This window comes from Hibiscus syriacus, unplaced genomic scaffold (assembly GCF_006381635.1).
Source record: "Hibiscus syriacus cultivar Baekdansim isolate YM2019G1 unplaced genomic scaffold, ASM638163v2 tig00116964_pilon, whole genome shotgun sequence".
Lineage (NCBI taxonomy): Eukaryota > Viridiplantae > Streptophyta > Magnoliopsida > Malvales > Malvaceae > Hibiscus > Hibiscus syriacus.
The window spans coordinates 1,269,463-1,294,648 of record NW_024063489.1 but is presented as its reverse complement, the minus strand read 5'-3'; the positions used below and the strand labels follow the sequence as shown (position 1 = coordinate 1,294,648).

At 31.2% G+C, this 25,186-nt stretch overlaps 1 protein-coding gene and 2 pseudogenes across 1 annotated transcript; 1 reads left to right on the top strand and 2 right to left on the bottom strand.

The window, feature by feature from the left end:
- Positions 1-2,244: 2,244 nt before the first annotated feature.
- LOC120190847 (3-oxo-Delta(4,5)-steroid 5-beta-reductase-like) lies at positions 2,245-3,845 on the bottom strand. Its single transcript, XM_039193886.1, has 2 exons — positions 3,746-3,845; positions 2,245-3,647 (listed from the first exon to the last, which is right to left on the bottom strand). Exons 1-2 carry the CDS (start codon positions 3,782-3,784, stop codon positions 2,517-2,519), a joined length of 1,170 nt encoding a protein of 389 aa, XP_039049817.1. The 5' UTR covers positions 3,785-3,845; the 3' UTR covers positions 2,245-2,516.
- A 1,854-nt stretch (positions 3,846-5,699) lies between these two features.
- Positions 5,700-6,638, top strand: LOC120190977 (annotated as a pseudogene).
- Positions 6,639-7,118: 480 nt separating this feature from the next.
- On the bottom strand, positions 7,119-24,210 carry LOC120190927 (annotated as a pseudogene).
- Positions 24,211-25,186: the final 976 nt, after the last annotated feature.

Sequence of the window (25,186 nt, the reverse complement as noted above, 5' to 3'; positions counted from 1 at the left end):
GTCAAGTCCCATGACTCTGTATGATATATGTATATCACATATGGAAAAATATGAAGAAATATATGTATTATATATGGTTAAAAAACTATTTTAATTAGAATCAAATAATATTATAGTATTATAAATATTTATAATTAAATTTAAACAGAAACTCGAAAATTCAATTCAATTCGACTTGATTTAAATTTTATAAACTCAAATTGAAATTTTTTTGAGTAAACTATTTTATAAACTGAACTGAATTAGAATCAAATAATATTATAATATGATAAATATTTATAATTAACTTTAAACAAAAACTCGAAAATTCAATTCGACTTGATTTAAATTTTATAAACTCAAATCGAAAAAATTCCGAGTCAACTATTTTATAAACTGAATTGAGTATTTAAGTCCAACATAACCCTAAACCCAACATAACACTTATTATTCACTTATAGATGGTTAATTTTTTTCGAAACGGATATGTTTTGAAGGTTTAGGGTTGCTGCTTCGAGTTAAGTTTGTTATGATAGATTTTGAGAATAGAATATGAATTTGGGGTTGGGTATGTAATTGAAGTATTTTGGAATTTGAGGTTTTAATGTAATTGAAATATTTTGGATTTTGGGATTTAGAATGTAATTGATGACTGTGTTACAAGTTTTAAAAATTGGGGGACCTAAATGTAAGCGCATGAAAAGTTCATTGACCATTTATATAATTTACCCTAACAGTAGTGAAACGGCCGTTACGTTCGGGACTATATTGTAAATAAACTAAATGTTTCGTGATTGTATTGTAAGTTTTAAAAATTAGACGTCTTAAATGCAAACATTTGAAAAGTTCAGTGACTATTTATATACTTTAGCCTTAAATATATCATGCTAATCATATTTTTGAAATTTGTATTTTACAGCCCTATGAAGTTCTTCGGTTGAGAAATGTCAAAATAATATTAATTTATGTGAAAGACACATTTAGTTGATTATAAATATATTCTTTTTCTACATTTAGGTCAAAAGTAGTTGTGTCAGGATATATTTAAAATTTAATTAGAATTTATATATAGTTATTTATAAAAAGTGACAATAGTAAGATATAAATTTGACTTTATAAGTATAAATTTTTTAATCTTAATTATTCGTGTCAACACTCGTTAATTATAAATATTTAATTTGTAAGTAAAATAACGTTTTTAAAAGATTATATTATTATTTTAATTAAAGATTAATGTTAATTATAATTTTGTGTTTTAGTGTTCGATCAAAATAACTTTTAAACTACATAATGTTTTTAATCTACACGTTAATAAGAAAATAAATATATCTCATCACCGTTTTTATTCCAAAAAAAAGTCGTTTCTTTCTCTTTAATTTTAATTTTTAAATATTATTAATGATTTTAAAAATTTGACTTTTTCTACATTTTAAATTTTTTATATATAAAAATTTGATATAATATATATATAATTTTATTACTAATTTTATAAAATTTATATTTTTAATCCTTATAATTTGGTTCTTCTAGTACAAAATGAAAATTATAACTAAAACAAAGTCATCAACAACTACTGATTACTCTATACATATCAACAGCAATTAGTGAGAATTTTGACTCAAGAAATTATTCCGCACAACACACGCTTTCTCTTCTTTTCATTATTGTAGATTTCATTATATATCTCAAAATAATTTTCTACCATTCATATTTCTCTAGATTTACCACAAAGGTAATAAATAAATTATTCAAATAAATAAATAAAATAAAATAAATAAAATAATGATCTACCTCAATCATATTTTTACAGATAATTTTATATTTTATACATAGAATGCCTTCGTTATTAATGAACATATCGGTGTGTAGCTCCTAATCAATTTTACATCGGTGAATATACAGTTTATCAAGATGTTTTTAGTCTTTCGGTCTCTTAGGGTGGTTACTTCACTGTAAACACCTTCTAAAGCCCAGATACACAAATATATGAGAAATTGAATTTGCGCTACCACATGCAATCACAAATATAACCAAGAATTACAAGTTGGCAGGCATCGGCATCAGTTATCTAGATGTTGACAGTTAAGACAAAGCTTGGCATAAAAGAAAATAAGCTTACAAGAACCTAAGAATAAAATTGGATGAGTACTTCAAAACGTTAAGCTAAACCAACTAAATAACAATGGCTGGCTCTAAAACATCTAATCAAAACTACAGCCTTACCACAACCTGAAACTATTGACCCGATGAATTTCCCACCAAGGCTTTATCTAATCAGGAAGTTTTATTGTTTAATAAATCAAGCTTCTACAAGGTAAAAAAGACACAATGCATCATAAACAAGTAAAGAACAAAGAAAAACACACAGCATTTTCACAAATACAACAAAAGTTTCACTTTGAATGTAAACATTTCACAAATACTTCTAAATGGTCCATGCCTTTCCATAACAGCTTACCATCTCCTTACTTTAGACCAACATAAATTCGTCTTCATTGGAAAAACCCTGAAGTAAGTTGAAGCAGGAGATTAAATGATCAAGGCACAATCTTGTAAGCCTTCACCTTATCGATCCAAGTAACAAACGAATTCCTGGAATTCCTAAATCCCAAAAACCCATGCTCCTTACTCTTATTCATACTCATTAAAGGCAACTCCATACATAACATCAAATCCGCAAACCACCAATGCCCCACCTCCTGCAAACTCGTCTTCTGCAACTGGTTTTCCTTCACTATCTCTTCCCACACACTTTCCTTCCCTTTCATCATCTCCTGCAACCCCTGATTCTCTCCTTCCACGAAACCAAATTGTTCTATCCCGAATTGCTCAGCAAAAACCGTCCACAAATGTTTCCACTTAAAAACATCCCCGTTAGACACATTAAAGGCTTCGTTTTTGGCGTAAGGATCCACCGCCGCCCATATCTGTTGCTCCGCAATCAAATCCGCGTCCGATGCTTCAGAGTAACAGTTCCAAGCGGCTTTGCTTCCAGGAAACAGTAACGGTTTGCCTTCATGTTTGCAAATAGCGGCGTAAACGCAAAGAGTTCCAACGAGGTTCATTAAACTATAAGGCGAAACCCCGAATATGATAGTGGGACGGTGCACCGACCAGGTTAATGTTTCCTTTTTCTCGGTCTCTTCAAAGAGGATGTCTTCTTGAGTGTAGTAGAAATTGGGAGAGTTTAACCGCGGCAATTCTTCGGTGAAAGGCGGATCATGCGGCTGGATTTTTCCAAACAAATCGAATGGTCCGACGTAATGTTTGGCTCCTGTTTGTAGGCATATGTGGCGTAGATTGGGTGCGTTCGGGATCACGGATTGCAAAACATTGCGTAGCATGGAACCGTTGAATTCGCAATTCTCGGTTTCTGATGATCGGTTGCTCCAGCTAACGTAAAAGATATGGGTGACGTCGGTGAGTTGGGAGAGATTCGATTCGGTTTCCATCGGGTCGGATATGTCGCACTGAATGTATTCGATTGGATGGTCGGTGTTCCAGTTTGGTCTGGGCCGACGAGCCACCCCGTATACTTTCCATGGGCCGCCGGGTGTGTCGGATAACGGTAAGATCTCAGCCAAGCTGTTACCGACTATGCCGGTGACTCCAATTATCAAACCAACGCTCTGGAAGCTTCTCGGTGCTTCATCTTCTTCAAATTTCTTCTGCAAAAATTGAAACAAAAAAAAAGAAAAAAATCAAAAACAATTTCTTAAAGGGATTAAACATAAATCTACCGAGCCAAAATTAAAATGAGACTGGCCTTAGCGGCGCCAATAGCACCAGCCCACCACCAGCTCATTTTCTCTCTTCGAGATAATTGGATGGGAAATATAATAAAAAGGGAGAGGTAAATGATTGATGCCTGATGGAACAGCGAACCAACAGTTTGCCACTGGTATTCGGTTGATAAAAAAGATTGAGGGATTTATAACATAAGTAATTAGATTGAAGAAAGAAAACAACAGTTTAAAATACTCTGGACTGGATATTCAACGTGGGGGCATTTATGTCTCTTCCAAACCCTTCCAGCTCAGTTAACAAATATATTTAATCAATTGAGGAATATAAAATTTTAGAAGATTCTTTAAAGATTTAACATTTATAATTTTATATTTAAGTATCTAATTAATATAATTTTTAGTTCGCATAATTTTTGAGTCTACACATTGAGAAAAAGACTTATCTTTTGAGTTTTTAGTTTTTATTAGTAATTATAAATTTTGAATTTCATTTTTTTTCTAACAGGTCAAACTAAAAAAATTAAATTTTTATATGATAATATATCATTTTTATAAGAATTTAAAGCTCATAATTTTACTGAAAATTTTATTAAGTTTACATTTAAGTCTTTATAATTTTAATTTTTGCTTGATTTGATTCTTCTAGTGTAAAAAAATTGTAACCAGAACATACCTAAGATTCAATTATATATTATCGACAAATATATTTTTATGTCAATTATTAAAGTTTCAAATCCCTGAAACTAGTGAAAATTTTATTAAAGTTTACATTTAAGTCTTTAGAATTTAAGTCTTTATAATTTTAATTTTTGCTTGATTTGATTTGATTTGATTTTAATTTTACTGAAAAGGATCATTACTTTCAAATCCCTGAAATATATTATCGACAAAGATATTTTTATGTCAATTATTAAAGTTTTTCTCGTCTTTTAATTGAATTATCACATAATATATATATATATATATATATATATATTTTGGTACATTAAAATTTAGGTTGGGTGGCTCCCCTAATCTAGGACCAGAACATACCTAAGATCCAATTATGATTTAAATAGAAATTTACAGATTGTTCACTAAGAGTGACGGTGGTGAGATTCAAATTTAGGCTTACAAATTCAACTTTTTGAATCTCAACCATTTTTACCGACACTCATTGACCACATAAGATAAATATATATATAATCAATTATGTTTATAAAAAATATATTTAATAACTTGTATTTTTATCTTTAATGGCATAAATAAATGTTATTTTAATAATTTTATTTTTATAAATGCACTTTAAAATATCATATACGGATAAATTAGTTAAAATTAATAATCTACATGCAGGGAAGGGTGTAGCTTTTCATTCTGCTTACATTGAATCGATGGAGTTTATAGAAAAGTTTCTCAACGTTGGAATTCCATTTTTACACGTCATTCATGAATAGTTACTCAAATTTTTATACTCATATCAAGATGATCAACGACAAATTTAAAAATATATTTAAGATTAATATATATTAATATCATAAATTTTTTATATATAGACGTGTACAAATAAAAGTTTAAGATAAATAAAACTAATAGAATGTATGACTATCATAAAAAAAAAATTAAAATACAGAGTGAGTACATACCCACTCTCAATCATATAAAAGTGAAACAAAAATTGAAGGTTTATGATATGGCTATTTTGAGCTTTCAATAGCTGTCCAATCTAATCACGTTGGCATGTTAGTATGCTTGATCTACTTTGTGGCTAATTTGTCTATTTCACAGCCTGTTGTCAACTCTTGATAGTTTAACTTTAATACTATGTGGCTTAACTCCAAAGCTGAGGACAAATTTGGTATTTAATGCGGTGTAGATTTTTTAAAAAATAAATAAAAATTAATTAAGTGTTTAAGAAATTAAATACGAAATTTAAGTTATAAATATATTTAGTGTATTACTTGCTAAAGTTGGATATTTTCATCCTCTGGGCTTCAACCCGTTAAGCTTTGCTTGATTCAATACTGCTACAACAAGATGAACGGTAAGACATCAAAATAAGTTATGTAATAAAATTGAAAGAGTAGATGTAAAGCCATAATTGCATGCAATATGGTTGGTACTTGACGTTGTTCAACAGTATACTTCTGTTACGGCAGATCAGTGTAGCTAAAGCCATAAACCAATACGGGTCACGCTAATCAAGCTCAAAACAATCTTCTTACTTATTACCTACCACTGTTAGCTTCTCGCTATATAAACAAGCCCCTCCAGGAGCTCCTCCTCCATTGCAAACTCCACTCTACTACTTTGATTTGATTTATTGGCTCTATCTGTTACTTTAAGGAAAGCCCTGTTTGAAAAGAATAAGAAATGAAGCTCTCCTTGGTGACATTCCTTCTTGTTTCTCTTATTCTCAGCTCCTTTTTCTTTGAGGAGTCAATGGCAGGTACATGAAAATAAAGCTAATGGGAAAAAGAACAAATAAATAAATAACATGTATATTTTATTTGTAATGGATGATTGTTTTGTCGGTGACTGTGGTTTCATGTAAAGCAGGTTACTGTTTCTACAAGTGTAAGGCAAGGTGCTCTAAGGCAGAGTTTAAAGAGAGGTGCATGAAATTCTGTACAATTTGCTGTGAGAAATGCAGTTTGTGTTCCATCTATGGATAAGAACAAGCATGAATGCTACTGCTACAGGGACATGAAGAACTACAAGGGATTGCCCAAGTGTCCTTAAAACTTGTGTTTGTTTTGCATTTCTTTCCCGTTTCTCAAGAAAATGTTTAGAAGGCGTAAATTTGCTTGTGGGACTGAACGTCTGTCTTAAAGACTTGTGGACGAAGACCCATTAAATGTTTTCTATTAAGCTAATATTATTAAGGTTTCATATGAATAAATGGTGTCTTTGAGTGGTTTTGATGAATTACCTAATGCAATCATTATTATAATTTGATATCGATACTTGAACTTTTAAAAGGTAACACTTGATCTAGGCTGCTGGTGGCTTTTTTGTAGCTAACGATGATGTACAAGCTCAACATCTTCAATCAATCATTACTTGATCTCAGGATTCAAAGAGATTTCTTCCACTTAATGACATGAGAGTTACAAATATGATCATCGTTTCAAGCTATCTATTTGCACTTATGGCTTTCTTTTCTAACAGAAAAAAAAGGACAATAAAAAGTTATACAACAGGGGGAATGGGTGTTCCCTTGAACTGTTCTGGCTTGGATGCACCATCAACGTGGTTTTTGATAGCTTCAAAAGCATGTATTGTGTGCAGGATAATATGTATTGCGTGCAGGATAATAATGTAGTATACAAGAAAACCATAACTTTGCCCGATTAAAAATTTTAATATTGAAGAGGATGAAGGTCTTTTTCTGGTATAGAAGCACCAACAGGCTCATAAGCTGCTTGTTGTTGGTGTTGATGGACCAACCGTATGCCAATAACGGATAAAATGAGAATCAGAGTTGTTACAGATCCAACTAACATGGTCAGCAAGTGATGCTGCCACCATGTCATGGAAAGCTCCGGTAAGAATCACTGTTATTTCTGAAGCTGAACCAATTCAACTAGTTGGGAAAAGAAACAATATACACTCAAAGGAATATTGTCCTCCCTGATCAACCAAAAAAATGAAAGCTGAGGTTCTATTCTCTAAATTCCTTCCATAAGGATTCCTAGTTTTAATGTAACTGCATTGGATCCACCATGTGCACAGTGCACACGGTCATGTCATGTGCTCCAACACACGCACACACAAAAAAGGGCGACCCATGTACCACACATTTACTTGAGTTTAGATGAAGTAGCTTCATCATAAAAAAAAAAAGTCCGAAAGCAAGAACCTTGACTACAGAAAAAAAACCAAGGGGCCCTTGTGGCACGTGTGTCCCTCCCAACCCTCCTAATCGCATACATTTTTGGATGCAAAAATAATGCTAATCTGATAGCCCATCTCCACCAGCACCATCCCACAACTGCTTTAACATAACTAATCAAGTTTTACCTTTTAAAAACTTTAACATAATTACTGGTAAGCATGTGACACTGAAAATGCACCAATACTAGACTATGTTTGGAAGTCCTGGAAAAAGTCGCAACTAGCAGAAAATATCATGAATTATCCTCCAGATCCTTCAGCGAAGCTTAGAATTCTATATCTTATCTCAAGATTAGACATTACTAATTATTTAAATTGAAATGAGCAGGCAAGACTTTGGGTTCCTTCATGGTCCAAAATGCTCCAAATATTTATTTGTTAGAATAATAGTAGACAACTAAATCGTGTCGCAAAAAAGGAATAATAGATGAGTAATGCAAAAAAAAAAAAAACATACAACGCCCTTTGAGGTTCAGCATTCGATTCAACCAAATTATAATCTCCAAATTTCTCAGGTAACTGCATTCTGTGACCCCTTAAGCGCATAATGATGCTCTGCACATAAAAAGGAAAACAAGATTTAGGCCAACGCTTGGGTAAATAGATGGAGATTTTTAAGTTGCATATGCAAACATTAGAATCAAAGTAGTAGTAAACCAGTGCAGTGGTATTACAAATATAATTAGCAGATGCAACAGGAAAAATTCCCCATCTGACAGTGAAATCTTTCCCATGGGAGTTAACATTCAGCAGTCGAACCTGAAAAATTAAACCGATGGCATAGTAACAGTTGAACCGGAAAAAAAAAAAAAGAAAACCATACATAATAATAGGGCAAGCAAAGATTAATTCCCTAGATTAATTTGAATACTACTGATGTCCATGGCCTGACTTGAGTTTGGTTCAAAGCGAGCTTTACAGATAAAATTTTAAGGTTCAAGACTAGAAAGAAGTCTTCATCGGACCCAGATGGAACTTATTAGGTCTAGCATTTTATCTAGGCCCATCCCAACCAAATTTTGAGTGCCCAATAGACCACCTGATAGGTGGACACCTTTAGTTAAATCTGCATGCTACATGTTTTATCAAAACCATCAAATTCTACCAGTGATTCTAAATGAAAAATTCTACGACCTTCGTCGAACTTGGATGGGTATCATTAACGATAAATATTATTAAATTAATTTGTAAAATATTAAATTATAAAATATTAAATACATAATTATAAATTAGTTAAAAATCTAAATTAATTAAAATATATTTATAAAATATTAGTTTTAGGATAGACTATACCATTGATCACCTAGCTATTTATCACTTTTACTTTAACCACCGATTTTTAATTTTGTCAACTGGGTCACCTAACTATTTAAATCTTGTCAATCAAGCCACTTGTCGTTAAATATTAACGGAGGAGATGATGTGGCAGTTAATAAAATTATATAATTACACATTTAGTCCTCATTACTTACACATTCTATTAATTTGGTCCTAACTTTTAAGCAATTCAATAAATTTAATCCTCAATAGATGGTGACATGTGTCACTATGTGATTGGATGTTTTTCTTAATATTTTTATTTAATTTAATAAATTTTTCATCCAATCAAATGGTGCCATGTGTCACAAGTTGAATGAGTTGAAAATAAATTAAATCAAAATGCCCCAATCAAATGGCGACATGTGTCACTATGTGATTGTATGTTTTTCTTAATATTTTTATTTAATTTAATAAATTTTTCATCCAATCAAATAGTGTCACGTGTCACCACTGTCGGTAGGGTTTGAACTCAAAACGTAAGGAGAGAAAGCAAACAACCCAACCACTGGGATACACCATTCAAATAACAAATCTATCACAACATAATAGACATAGTTAATGCCGATAATAAAGGGAAAATGACCTAATAAGAACTCCAACATGGAATAATTGAATAATACAATAATATGATATATATATATATATAATTATTTTAATAAAAAATAAAAATAATTTCAATATATAATTGAAATATAACGAAGAGCTTCGTTGACTTAGAATTTTTCTAATAGTTGAAGGCTTATTGTAGTAAGCATTTTAACTATGCATTGACTTGTTTATATCCCGATTAGAGTAAAAATTTAATATTTTATTACTTATTCATATATATTTGAAGAAAATTTTAGGAGAAACTTGATTTTATTGAATTAGTCTATTTTAAAATAGAGTTGTTAAATAAGATTAGAAATTGATCGACGTTATATATTTTAAAATATAAGACATGATACATTTCAATTCAATAAAATTAAAATAATGAAGACAATTTATTAATTTAAAATATGTAAAATGATACATTTCAATTATAACATATTAAATTCACTTTTATTTTAATTTTTGCATTAAATGTGATTTAAAATATAAAAAAACATATTCATTTATTAATCAATTATATATTTTATATATAATTATATTTTCATACTAATCAATTATTTCATGTTTGATTCCTTAGAAGGCCATTTATTACCATTAACTATATTATAAATTATATAATTATGTCCTGTATATTAGACAATTTTAGTGATCTAGCTTAGCGGTTAAGGAACTTAGCTTTTTGGCTTGTGTCTCAGGTTCAAACCCCACCAACAGTTGTTATTGATTTAATTTATTTTTAATTCATTCAATTGGTGACAAGTGGCACTATTTTATTGGATGAAAAATTTATTAAATAAAAAATATTAAAAAATATAATCACACAATGACACATGTCACTATCAGATTGAGGATTAAATTTATTGAATTAAATAAAAGTTATGACCAAATTAATAGAATGTGTATGTAATGAGGATTAAATGTGTAATTATACAAATTTTATTAATTGCAATGTCATCTCCTCCGTTAATATTTAACGACGGGTGGTTTGATTGACAAGATTTAAATAGTTAGGTGACCAGATTGAAAAAAATTGAAAAATCGATGGTTAAAGTAAAGGGGGGTAAATTGTTAGGTGGTCAATGGTATAATTTACCCTAAAAACTCATGTTTTATAAATATTATATTTTAATTCAATTATATTTAAATTTTTAACTAATTTATAATATACGTTTAGTACTTTATAATTTAATGTTTCATAAATTAATTTAATGGTGCTCATCATTAACAGTGCTCGTCTGTACTTGTCGAGCGTGACAACCTCGTCCGATTCCAAATATAATTGAAATCTGATTCAGATAAGATTGGACCAATTACTAGATAAGGCAACTCTTCCAAAAAAAAGCTGAACCAATAAAAAATAATTCAAAAGATCTAACACTACCTGAAATCTAACCCCACGTGGCCTTTAAAAACTCTATTAAAGCCAAGGTAATTCAGCTTTACCTGTGAATTATCAACTTCCAGTTCCTCAGAAATTGATTTTCCAAGCTCATTGAGGTGTGCTAATTGACATACCAAAGTTATAAATCCAATATGATATGGACCTGACTACCACGTTTGGGGGGAATTTATCAGAGAAAATGATATGATATTGGTTATGTGTTCTGAGTCATATATGATGTTGCCTGATCGTGATTCTAGTAAGAACTTCGCAGTGCTTTGATTAAAGACTGAAAATGCACAAACAACGTTACAAGAAAGAAATTAATATAAGTAAATTGAAAATGAAAAGTTGTAGGTTATGATAAAGTGGTTTGAAGGTGATGAAAGAATGATGGTTGTTGTGGTTTAATGAAATGAAGAAAGTGGGGAAAGTGTCGTGGTGATAATAATTTATAGTGTGGAAAGAATGGAAGTATGGTGAATGTAAAGATGTTATGGTGTGGGAGATGAATGATGAAATAAAAAGTATGTATTGTGACCCGCTAGCTATATGGAGCTAGGAACCAACAATATATAAAGATGAAATCAAAGTGATAGAGGGTGGAAAGTGACCCACTAGCTATAGGTGAGCTAGGAACCAACTTTATAAAAAATGAAATGGAGGAAGGCTTCAAGACTGACAGAAAACATATAGAGTTATAATCCAAGAACTAAAATGAAAGCAACCTTTCAAAGAGGATATTATGCAAAAAGTTCTTAGTACAAATGCCATGGAGGTGCCTATTATAGTGTTGATAGGCACCACATGAAGAGTTTTTACAAAACAATCACCTAAATGCAATTGAATTCAATTAAATGACTTGTCATTCTTCTTATCCTTTGATGGTTGGCCATGTAGATTGAAAATGTATGAATTAAGCTTTAATTTGAGATAATTCTAGCCTTAAATTCGTCCAAAAAAGGAGGGGTGACCTTTGGGCTGCCTTGCTTTGCTTGCAATGGAAGAAAAAAGGATAAATGAAGTCATAGGATGAATATGGACATCCAACATGTCCAAATCAACTTGTCTCTTGAAATTCCTTGCTGATTTTATCACTTAATTGGTGGTTAAATGAAACAAAATCAACCTTCATTGCTTGTTCCCTTGTAGAATATGACCAGCCTCAAAAGATGATAAAGGTCTTGAATGTTGGTTATTGCATGTCCCTTGCTTGGACATGAATGGCCTTCAATGGGTGATAACATCAACCTTGGATGCCTTGAATTGGTGAATTAATATGGCCATCAATTGCTTGTCTCTTGGTAGAAGATGAAAGGACTCTTCCTTGGCTCAAACTCATCCAAATCATCCATGCATAAAATTCCCGTAACAAAATTTCAGCCTGCACTGTCTTCAATAAATTGATCATATCTCAAGCTCCCGATATCGGCTTGAGGTGATTCAAAAGGCGTTGGAAAGCTAAGAGATATAGGAATAATGCCCAATAGATTTTTGGAACCAAAAACGTATGTATCACATCCAGAATTGGAAGACATTCTAATTGATATTCTTGCATCTGATGAAACTGTTCAACTCTCATGCACCTAGACACAAAGGTGAACTTTATTCATATTAATTGAAAACATGCATGGAACAATTAAGAGTTAGTTTAATAAATGAACTAGTTTGATGAATGAACCAGTTTAATTAACGAACTAACTTTCTTCAAGGAACTAATGCATGAATGAAGTAGTTTATTAAATAACTAGATGCATAAATGAACTACTTCCCTAAATGAAATACATGCTTAAATGCAAATGCATGCTTTAATGAACAACATACTTATTAAATGTAATGAATGTCATGCAACTAATAAAAACTCATGCAAATTCATGCAATGAATGATATCATATGATAAGCATATCCTAAGAGCTAAATACAAACATATGATAAATTATAGTGCATAAATGAGCAGGGTATAGGATGAAGTAAGGTAGAACTCCCTTTGAATAAGCCTTGGTGAACTTCAATGATTTAATCAGATCAAGAAGAAAGTTAGGGCTGATTGGAATCACATCATTCCTCCCTCTTTAACGCGATTTGTCCCCAATCGACACTTGCTACGAACGGGAACAATTTTGTTTTCCTTTGGGCGGGAACTTCTTTACTTTTGATTTACACAAAAAAATTCTTTGGGATCAAGATCTTCACGCTTGTAAACCATTTTCATATGGTTCACTCGAATATAGACATGTCTTTTGGATTCTCTTTTTGAAACATCATATTCTTTGGCAACGAGAGTGTCTTGTGAACCTTGCCTTGATTCAAAGCATCACTTCCATTGATGAAGGAACTTGTCCTTTGAATCATTCCTTGGTCTGAAAGGTTACGACTTTTTATTAAATAACGTTTCTCTTCAAATCTTCTCATCTTTGGATTTGTTCTCTTTCAAAAAATGTCTCCTTTCGTTTCCTACAATCAAAACTAGATTATTAGAAAAGGAAATTAGATTTAAAGAGATAGGGAAAACAAACCCAAGAATATTCAGAGGTAGTGGTCTATGGTTGAGGTTCTTCATGGAAATATGCATTGGTTCATGCGATCTTTCTTCATGGAGTCCCTTGGAATCATCATGCCAATTGGTTAATGCATGAAGCTCATGTAAAACCTTCATTGAATAAATGGTTTGAGTTTGCATGTGCACAATTCTCTTGGATTCGTTCAAGTAGGTAGGTCATGCCAACTTTAATCTTCGTGCCCTTCCACATTATGAACCTTGAATAAATCGATAATATGTGTTCATCTCCTTGAATCGATCATCACAAGCAAGATAAATTCCATGAATCAATGTTCTACAAAATAAATCTAAGTTAGAACATGAAACACTATTAATAAAATGATGAACATAGAAAATTCATGAAAGTTCGTGAATGGAATTTGACCCTTGACATTATCAAGAATCAAATTCATTGAAAACTTCCCTTTTATGAATTCTTCGAATGGATGGAGTATATTGGAATGTCAATAACACGTTCCTTGGAATTTCAAGCGATTCAACCTTTGAAACTTCAAGTGTCACTCTTTTGGAACTTCAATGGATATGCTTCTTGAATCATCATTTTGTAAAGGTATGACTCTTGGAATTTTCTGTAAATAAAGAGAGAGGAGTAGGAAGAAAATATTGGTTAGTAGAAATAAATTTTCCAACTCTTCACTTTCTTTTCTCTCACTTTTATGCTTCTTTTGAACTATCTCTTCAATACCACACTTTTGTTTTTCAATGTGCTCATTTTCACTCTCAATTCTCGTTCAATGCTCTCAATGACTTTTTCAACTTCTTCTTCTTTTTGCAAACACTTTTTTTTGCAGTTGTTCTTGCAATTGTGTTTCTTTGACAAAATTATCAAAAACACACTTGAAGACGAGCTAGACTTCTGGATTGAAAGATGTAAAATTCCTTGGCTCACTTTGCGTTGAATTTTGACATTGCTTCTTGTTAAAAAATTAGGGTATCCTTGCAAGATCTTTACTGCAATTAGGTGTAGAACCTGAAAAGGATCGAGTATCATCTCTCTTTTTTAGTTGTGTTTTTGTGTTTTGATCTTCAATGGACGTGTTTGTGAACAAGAAGGTCATTCGATCATTCGCTCTAATTTCTTTAAGATTGGGTCGATGCTTTTGAAACAAACTCCTTATCTCTAGTGTCATGGATTGCATTTGCAAGTTTGGTGTACCACCATCATTTTGGTCGTCACCACTCCTGATATATGAGAATTTTCTCTAGAAGTACGAGACATTATTAGTAATAAAAATGAAAAATAGACCTCACCAATACACTCCAAAGAAAAAAAATAATGCCACTCCACTCGTGTTTCACTCGGGATGGCTTTTGCCCTTGATGTTCACTCTTGCCTTTTACCGCTCTTCCTTTCCTTTAAAGTTCTTGTGGAACTCCCTCGAGGTTTACAAGTCGTCTTGTAGACTTCGGCTAAAACAATTGGGGCTTGGTTGGAGAATAATGTGAGTAAAGAAAGAAATGGCTACAAGAAAGAACGATGAAATAGGTAATGAAATCGTAATGATAATGAAAGAAATGATGAAACGAATAAGAAACTTTCTTAATTATTTTTTCAAAGTGAAAAGATTGCTCTCGCCCTCTTTAAAATTTTCTTTTCTTTTATTTTTTTAAAAAAAATCGATTTTTTTTACTAACCCGAGAGAGAGAAAATGATACGATACGCTTATTGAATTGACTAGCTTTGATACTAAATGATATGATCCCAGTTATGTGTTTGAGTCATACAATGTTGCCCAATCGTGATTCTAGTAAGAACTTCGAAGTGCTTGATTGAAGACTGAAAATGCACAAACAACGTTACAAGAAAAAATTGATATAAGTAAATTGAAAATGAAAGGTTGTAGGTTATGATAAAGTTGTTTGAAGGTGATGGAAGAGTGATGGTTGTTGTGGTTTAATGAAATGAAGGAAAGTGGGGGAAAGTGTAGTGGTGATAATATTTATAGTGTGGAAAGAATGGAAGTATGGTGAATGTAAAAGATGTTTATGGCGTGGGAGATGAATGATGAAATAAAAAGTATGGATTGTGACTCGCTCGCAATGGAGCTAAGAACCAACATATAAAGATGGAATCGAAGTAATAGAGGGTGGAACGTGACCCACTAGCTATAGTGAGCTAGGAACCAACGTTATAAAAAATGAAATTGAGGAAGGCTTCAAGACTGAAGAAACCGATAGAATTATAATCCAATAACTAAAATGAAAGCAACCTTTCAAAGTGTATATTATGCAAAAAGTTATTAATACAAATGCCATGGAGGTGCCTATTTATAGTGTTGATAGGCACCATATGAAGAGTTTTTACCAAAATAATCACCTAAATGCAATTGAATTCAATTAAATGACTTGTCATTCTTCTTATCCTTTGATGGTTGGCCATGTAGATTGAAAATAGATGAATTAAGCTTAAATTTGAGATAATTCTAGCCTTAAATTCGTCCAAAAAGGAGGGGTGACTCTTGGGTTGCCTTGTTTTGCTTGAAAATAGAAGAAAGAGGATAAATGAAGTCATAGGATGAATGTAGACATCCTAAATGTCTAAATCAGCTTGTCTCTTGAAATTTCTTGCTGATTTTATCACTTAATTTGATGATTAAATAAAATCAGCCTTCATTTGTAACATCCCAAAAAGTCGAGTCAATGACCAAAATAGAATTTTTGGTAATTTAGTGACCAATCTCAGAAAAGATTGAAGTTTAGGTATTTAAATGAAAAATATTTATGTTGGATTTAATAACAAAGTTTGAAAGTAATAAGGGTATTATGGTCATTTTCAGGAAATATTTTTATTTCCCTTTATAAGGTAATAAGCACGTGGGAAGGAGATAATTTCTCCAGAGCATTCTTCAGTCTTCTTCTTCTTCTTCATCCTCTCCACCATGAAGCCTGGTATAAGGTAATGGGTCTTCAGTTGGTTAATTCTTTCTTTCGTTTAAGCTTGTTTTGATTCTTGGGATATTAAGATTAAGAAAAGGTTTAGGTGGCTTAAAACTCAAAGATTAGCAAGTTATGAGAAATTAAGAAAAATGAGGTTTTAAGTGAATTTTTGAAATAGAATGAGTTAATAGATTTTGAAGTTGAATTTGACTTGTCAAGGGTTGAATTAAGAGTTGTGAAGTGATAAAATGAGTTTTAAAACATGTTGAAAATTTGGTATGATTCTTGAAGTTAATAAAGAGGAGAGAATATTAAGGTTAAAGACAAGATAAATAAAAATGAATCTAAGCATGTATATGTAAGTTAGGATTATAAAGAGGATGAATCATGAAATTTTGAAGATGAAAGAGTGAATTATCGTGCCTAAAGAGTAATTTCTGGGCAAGGTGTATCGGTACACATTCAAAGTACCGATGCACCTTTAAAAAGAAACATCGAATGCCAGGAATGTATCGATGCACTATAAGTGTGCACCGATGCACCAAGACCAATTTTGAGGGTACATCGATGCAGTAAGGGGTGCATCGATGCATCAATATTTCGAAGCTATTTTGGGTACCGATGCACCTATAGTGCATCAGTACACTCCTGAAGGAAAAGTGAATATTAGTTTATTAAATTCGTTTAAGTTGTTAGTATCAGATTACAAGGTGTAGGTATCTGATAATTGCCTTAAAATGTATTATGTAGATTCAGAGCCTAAACAAGTTCTGAAATCATTGACAAGTAAGATCGATCAAGGGGAAAGATAAGATTTGGAATTGACTAGTGAGGCCAGGTGAGTGCATAATAGTGACATGTGTGTTTAATGGAAATAGGGCTTGCGATGAGTCTATTTCCTAGAATAATATGCAAGTCATAATAAGATTATGTGGTTGTTTTTATTATATGTGTTATATGTGATTATATATTTTATATTAATTGTATGTATGCATAACTAAAGATATTGATATGCTTTGTATATGCTAGGATTTGTGTAAAACACTAAAATGTAATAATGGAATAACATGAAATAATATGATATAGACATAAGGAATGAAATGAACGAGTGAGCATAAGATAATCAAGTATAAGTCATATATATGGTATAGGTGATTACATGAGAAAGGTTAGAAGACTCTAGGAGGATAGTATAATTCGAGGGCATATGCATAAATAAGGATACATAGTTACATAGGGAAGATTTATATAGTTAAAGGAAACTATGGCTTATGAATTATAAAGTGAAGAGCTACAAAGCTTTATGAAATTATGTATGAAGTAATGGGAAATTGAACTAATTAAATAGATTAAATTAGTATATTATATGAATTATGTAAGTGAAAGGGGAAATGAAATAAGATAAGTAGAAATTATTTATAGGATAGAATGACTATTTGAACATGTATTATAAAACTTTATAAAGGATGACTTAGGTTAAATCATTATATGATATAATATAGGGCATGACTATGTAAATTACATTAAAGAGACATGTTTACGATTACAAGATATGATACAGGACATTAGATATATGAAAGAGAAAGTATATGTGATATGAGAAAGTAAAACAAGTTAAATGATTGAATCAGGTGATATAAGAGATTAAAGATAATTATATGAAATAAGTCATAGGATATGACATGTAGGGAACACAAGATAAATGTTATTGCCATGTGATACATGAATACAAAATGATATGAGAATTTACATGAACTACGTGATTAAATGTATATGTGAATGAAGCTACGAGTTTATATGAATGATATGTTTACATGATATGAAAAAGGATATAAAAGATAATGCCCATGATATGTGTCATGAGAGCTAGGGGTATAGTTGGCATACCAAGAGTCGAGGGTCTGCGCGGTCCTTCGGGACATATATGTATCCTTTGGAATATCTATGAGGTCTTTTGAGACACATACTTGGTCCTTGGAATATGTATGGATCTAAAGGAATTTTCTACGTGGTCCTTAGGGACATCTTATATGGCACTTCGGTGCATTTCTACGCGGCACTTAGGTGCAATTCTACGTGGCACTTCGATGCATTTATACGAGCTGTGGTGACAACATTAGTGCACAACCTCTATAGACTCACATATCTATAGTTCTCACATGTGTACATGGGCTAATAAAGAAGATGATATAAAAGAACCTTGTATGATTTATGTGCTTTGTTGTAATCTTTATGGTGAAATGATATATATGTGATGGTGATGTGTATAGCTTGGTTAAGAAGAATAGGTACAACATATGACTAAAAGATAAGAACGAAAATAAGACTATTAAGAGATAACGAGAAATTTATTACATACGCTTTATATGTTTTGTGTTAGGAAATATGTTACCAGAATTATAGATGATATGGGATTTCTTTGTGAATATGTATGTATATGATATACAAAATGCAATAAGTATAATATATTAACAAGAGTAATAATAATAATAGGTAAAAAGGAAATGGTATATATATATATATATATATATATATATATATATTATATATATATATATATATATATATATATATATATATATATATATATATATATATATTTGAGTTTATGATTACATGAATGTGCATGATAGGAATTAGTTATGATGCTATAGTCAATTTGTTATGCCTCACTAAGTCATAGACTTAGCATGTGATTGTTTCATACGTAGTTACAGAAGCGAGAAGAAAAGCGAAGAAGAGCAAGACATGTTAGCATCTCCCTTACAAAATTTCAGATCAGAAAGTAGATGATTTAAAGTGTTTGGTTATTTTGAATATAGTTGGCATGCACTAATTGATTGAGTTAAATATGCTCTGATTTTTTGGTTATTGTGGTCAATTTATGTAAATAAACCACTTTTACTTTAATGAAAGTTTTAAATTTTCTTTGAATTGTCAAGAGTCAAAGTTTGAAAAGTCATGTGACACCTCAGACTCGTATTCGGGTCGGGTACGGGTCTGAGGGTGTTACAGTCATTGCTTGTTCCCTTGTAGAATATGATCAACCTTCAAAAGATGATAAAGGTCTTGAATACTAAGTTTTGAATGTTGGTTATTGCATATCCCCTTGCTTGAACATGAATGGCCTTCAATGGGTGATAACATCAACCTGAATACCTTGAATTGGTGAATTAAGATGGCCATAAATTGTTTGTCTCTTGGTAGAAGATGAAAGGACTCTTCCTTGGCTCAAATTCATCCAAATCATCCATGCATAAAATTCCCGTAACAAAATTCCAACCTACACTGTCTTCAATAAATCGATCATATATCTCAAGCTCCCGATATTAGATTGAGGTGATTCAAAAGGCATTGGAAAGCTAAGAGATAGAGGAATAATGCCCAATTGATTTCTGGAACCAAGAACGTATGTATCTCATCCAGAATTGGAAGACATTCTGATTGATATTCTTGCATCTGATGAAACTGTTCAACTTCTCTCATGCACCTAGACACAAAGGTGAACTTTATTCAATCTTTAATTGAAAACATGCATGGAACAATTAGAGTTATTTTAATAAATGAACTAGTTTTGATGAATGAACCAATTTAATTGAACTAACTTTCTTCAATGAACTAAATGCATGAATGAGTAGCTTATTAAATAAATAGATCCATAATGAACTACATCCCTAAATGAAATACATGCTTAAATGCAATGCATTCTTTAATGAACAACATACTTATTAAATGCAATGAATGCCATGCAACTAATAAAAGTCATGCAAATTCATGCAATGAATGATATCATATGATAGCATATCCTAAGAGCTATATACAAACATATGATAAAATATAGTGCATAAATGAGCAAGTATAGGATGAAGTAAGGTAGAACTCCCTTTGAATAAGCCTTGGTGAACTTTAATGATTTAATCAGATAAAGAAGAAAGTTAGGGCTGATTGGAATCACATCAGAAAATGTATAGTTTACAAGAAATAAGCAACTTGTGGGGCAAAAAAGTCTGAAGCAAGAAGCGGCATTATGTCTGCAGAAAATGATTGTTATGTAGTAACAATAAACCAAAAAGATTGTGAAATAAAATTAGGCCATCTTAACCATAATAACCTCCATAAGAAAGAGTTTAACTAATCCATATGTAAGGAAGAATATTTACTTAAATTGTCATCATGATACATCAATTCATTAAACAATGTGGGGGAAGAACCAATCGACATGTGCAAAACATAGCAACGAAGCAAGTAAAGCGACGCACCTGAAATAACATTCCATGTTGATGTACTTGGGATAGTACAGAGGAACTTCCATGTTAGTATCCTTGCTTTGTGAAACTAAAGGAGCAGCCGCAGATGCACCCAGAACTTCACTCTGCTTAATAGTTCAGAACAATTAGTTTTTGAAAAACCTATCAGGTCATTAGCCCGATCATAAGTGACGAGGGTGTTCTGAACGACAATTCCTGCCTCAAACAAACAAAAGTTATAGAGATTATGACTGCAGTCACGCAAACAAACAAATAAAAATATATCAAGTTGGACTGGCGCATACGGGCCAGGCAAGCCTATGTATACTACAAGAATTTTAGGGTCCGTTTGATTTTAAAATATATAGATTATTTTTATTTTCATTTTTTTAGAAAATAGAAAACATGTTTAGTTATAAATTAGAATGATTTTGAAAATAAAAAAATAAGTAAAAATATGAATCATAAATAAAGAAGATGTTTTCAGTATTTTCATTAAAATTATTTTAGAAATTTAAAATAAGGAAACATAAGATTTAGATTTTTAATTTACACATATTCAATTATTCTAACAATAATTTTTTTGACTCGACGGTATCTAAAACCCTCAAACTTTTACAAAAAAGTCAATATGATCCCTAAACTATTTTTACACTCAATATAGTCCTTAGATTGATTTTTTTAATAATTTAATTTTGTAGTAATTTTATATTTAATTTATTTAATATCTTAATAATTGTTTATATTTTTTATTTATATTTAAATATTTTTTTAAAATAAATAAGATCTCAAACTTTCTAAAAAAAACAATTAAGTCATCAAACTTAGATAAAAAACAATAATTATGTCCATCTAACACATCATCTTCTATTGTGTACTATCACAATAGTAGAATAAATTGTCACATCAATATTATAGATTGTCATGTAAGTTTATGAACTGTCATGTAAGTGTCGTGACAATCAACGTTTGATTATGTTTCTTCAAAGGGTTAAACTAATTTTTTTCAGTGCAAAAATGTTCAGGGAATACACTAATTATTTTTTCCCAATAGTTTGAGGGTCGATTATCATGAAATATTTTTATTTAATGACACTTTTGTGTGCTCTTGCTTAAACAATATCTTTGTGTATTTTTAAATTAATTGATGTATATTATACAATACACTATATTCTTATTATAACTAAAATAAATTTTACGTTACGAAATTTATTATCAACTTTATTGTTTTATATTTGCATAACTCACATGTGAAATTAATGTAATGATTGTTTTTTAATAATTATAGTTTTATTTAATTTTTAATAACTATTTATTCATTTATATTTTTTAAAAATTAAATACTAATACATTTTTAATATTTTATTTTTAGATTCAATTTTCATTTATATTCACCAAACATGTTTTCTAATTTTTAGAAAACTGAAAATGGAAATAGAAAATATTTTTTAGAACCAAATAGACACTTAGGCTCTGTTTGGTTTAAGGAACAGATGTCGTTTCCTTTTCATTTTTTTTAATAAATGTAAAATATTAAGAAAATGTGTTTGAATAAAAATTTTGAAATAATTTTTAGAAAATGAAAATATGTGAAAATTATAAATTATAAAAAAAATGTTTTTGTGGTTTTCACTAAACATGTTTTGTAAAATTGTAAACCTAGAAAACAAGGGTTTTTTAACTTAATGAAATGACTCGGGTTCAAATCCATGTAAACACAAGAATATTACTTTTTCAAAAAAATTAATATTAAACCTGACCCTGGTTTGAATCTATACATATGTATGAAATTTATTTATTTTTATTTATCATGTTCTTATTATATGAAAATAGGTAACCAAACTTATTTTCATATTTTATTATTGAAAACAAATTTTTATTTCTATTTACCAAACACGTTTTTTCAATTTAACAAACAAAATGAAAAAAAAATTAAAAATGAAAATAGAAAATAAAATAAAATGTTTTCAAATAAAGGGATATATTTTGGCACAATTTCCAAATTGTATGCGTAAAACAATAACCATCATGAATGTTTGAACAACAAAAAGACCATGCAGAATAGACATGCTTCAAAGTTCAAACTTCTGAATAGAAAATGTCCTAAACTGACAAATTCCAAAAATTGGATGATTATAGCAGACTGCGGCAATATTTAAGAAGCAGCATCTCAAAGTGCTAAGAAAGAAATAAAGAAGTTCCAAAAGGAATAACTTTAAATGGCATTATAACCAAGAGATATATATATACTAATATGTATCTGTACTCAGCTTCCTCCACAGTTGCCATGTTATATAAATGCATAAATTTCCAACCCACTCTTCAAGCATGCATTAGAACAAATGGCAAAATGAGTATCATTTATCTACTAGGCAAATGAAAATACAAAAGCAAAGATCTTCAATCACACCATCAAGATATAAAGCTCTTTCTAAGCTTCAATTAACCTAGTAAGTATTAATCATAGAGTAGAACATGAAACTCAAAGCCGTCAGATCTTATAGCATTCCTAAATGCAGCAAAGGTGTCTTGTCGAAAGTAAGCATATGTTGTCCACTGTCCAAGACTATTCCATGCTTACCATCAAGACCCCAGCCGGTAACTTCAAATGCTTTCCAGCAACATGAATTTCCTTAAGCTCAATGTTGCAGTAAGGGTTGTTGACATTCAAAACTATAGTGAATGTGTAACAAGAATTATATTCACTTTTACAAAAATGCATCCAACAAATATGATCCTGTAAGAGAGAAATACCTGCGGAAAGGGTTTGAATGGAAGAAAACCATTTCAGGAGGAGTGATTTCTCCGAGAACCATTACACCCCCATCAACATCCATCCCTCTATAACACAAAAAAAAAACGAATCACTAATAACACCCTTATCTACAAATTGATCCACGACACTAAGCCGCTCACGACCCATTATACCATCAGCTCGTTGGTTGTAAAGGTCACATGTTTCCATTTTCACAACCAAAGACATCACACTTAGGCGCAAGTTCACTTTGATTCCCAAAAGAACCAAGATTCTCCCCAAGCACCCCACTGCTGGAACTCATTTCAGCATACCTTCTATCATAAGTGCATTGTTTTTTCTCATCATCACAGTTACAACTTGGATTGCGTTTTACAGGTTGATAAGTTCTAGACATATCTGGTTGGAACCTCGGATCCTGGATTCCAACAAAAGATTAAAATATCAACAAAACTACCACCAATTCCCTTATTTTCTAACTAACAGATCTAGAAAATATGAAATTAGACCGATATTCTAAATATACTTGCCCAATAACGACTCAGTTCTTATCATTGTGAATTAGTGATAAAACTTTAAGAATAATACTCAAAATCACCCGTTTAAACTTCGTTAAAAATCTACTAAGCTAATAACTCAGAATTTCGATTTGATTAAAGCTAAAAAAAGGATATCAATTTTAAAACTGATTAATTACAATTAACAACCGGGTAAGCCGAACTGTAGTATTGTACGAGCTTGAGATGACAGAACCTAACCTGATGGTCGCCGCAATGTGAACAACTGGAGCAAGGAACACAAGTTACAATACTTTCGATGTCCACGATAAGAGAGAATTCGTGAGGCGGTGATCCTATCCATAGCCGAGTATATGGTAATTACAAATTACCAAAGAAAGAAAAACAATTTTTTTAAAAGAAGGTACTTTGTATTATAGAACATTGCAATGTACACCACCTCAAGGCCCTCATTAAAAAACCTCTCTAATCCTAAATGAAGGAAAAAGACCAATAGGTAAGAGAAATATACAAAGATACCAGTGCAACAAATAATACATACCTCAAACACAACAAACACACACATTACCCCAAACCACAACAAACTCACACAAACACCCATACATACCCCAACCACAACAAAACTCACACTAACACCCAATGACAAGAAAGACATGCTCCACTACCCCCATAACGCATTGTCTGGTCATCAACATCCAAACGCTCCATGCTATCATCACACCCTTTTTCGACAGCCCAACAATGAGCACACACGGCACAACAAGCACTTTGTCTTCTAGAGAATCACACAAATCCACCTCCAAAGCAAAAAACGAGGGGGAGCTTTGATGTTGCAGATGACGATGGAGATTATCCACGTGTCGATGCAGGGAATGGTTGCGTGATCATAGTGAATTCTTATATTTTACCCTATATTATTTAGGGGTTTTCCGCGTAAAATTTGTGTATTCTTTACCTTCATTTTTATTTTCTCAAATTATCAGTTGTGATTTTGCTCTATCCGATAGTCGTACTCCGCAACAACATATGTATGAAATTTCTTTATTTTATTTATCATGTTCTTATTATACAAAAATAGGTAACCAAACTTCTTTTCATATTTTTATTATTGAAAACAAATTTTTATTTCTATTTGCCAAACATGTTTTTCAGTTTTAACAAAATAGAAAATGAAAAATATTTTTAAAAATGAAAAGAAAATAAAAACAAAATGTTTCAGAACAAAAAGGGATAGATTTTTGGCACAAATTTCCAAATTATATTCTATGTTACACTTGCACATGCATTTTTCTTGTTTGAGGGGTTCACAAATGAGGCAACGTACCTCCTATAAGAG

What these genes read in the sequence shown, in the direction of transcription:
- LOC120190847 (XM_039193886.1), bottom strand. Translation starts at nt 3,784, where the DNA reads ATGAGCTGGTGGTGGGCTGGTGCTATTGGCGCCGCTAAG. An exon ending in GTGCTATTGGCGCCGCTAAG is followed by an intron (nt 3,648 to 3,745) that starts GCCAGTCTCATT and finishes CAATTTTTGCAG; the next exon opens with AAGAAATTTGAAGAAGATGA.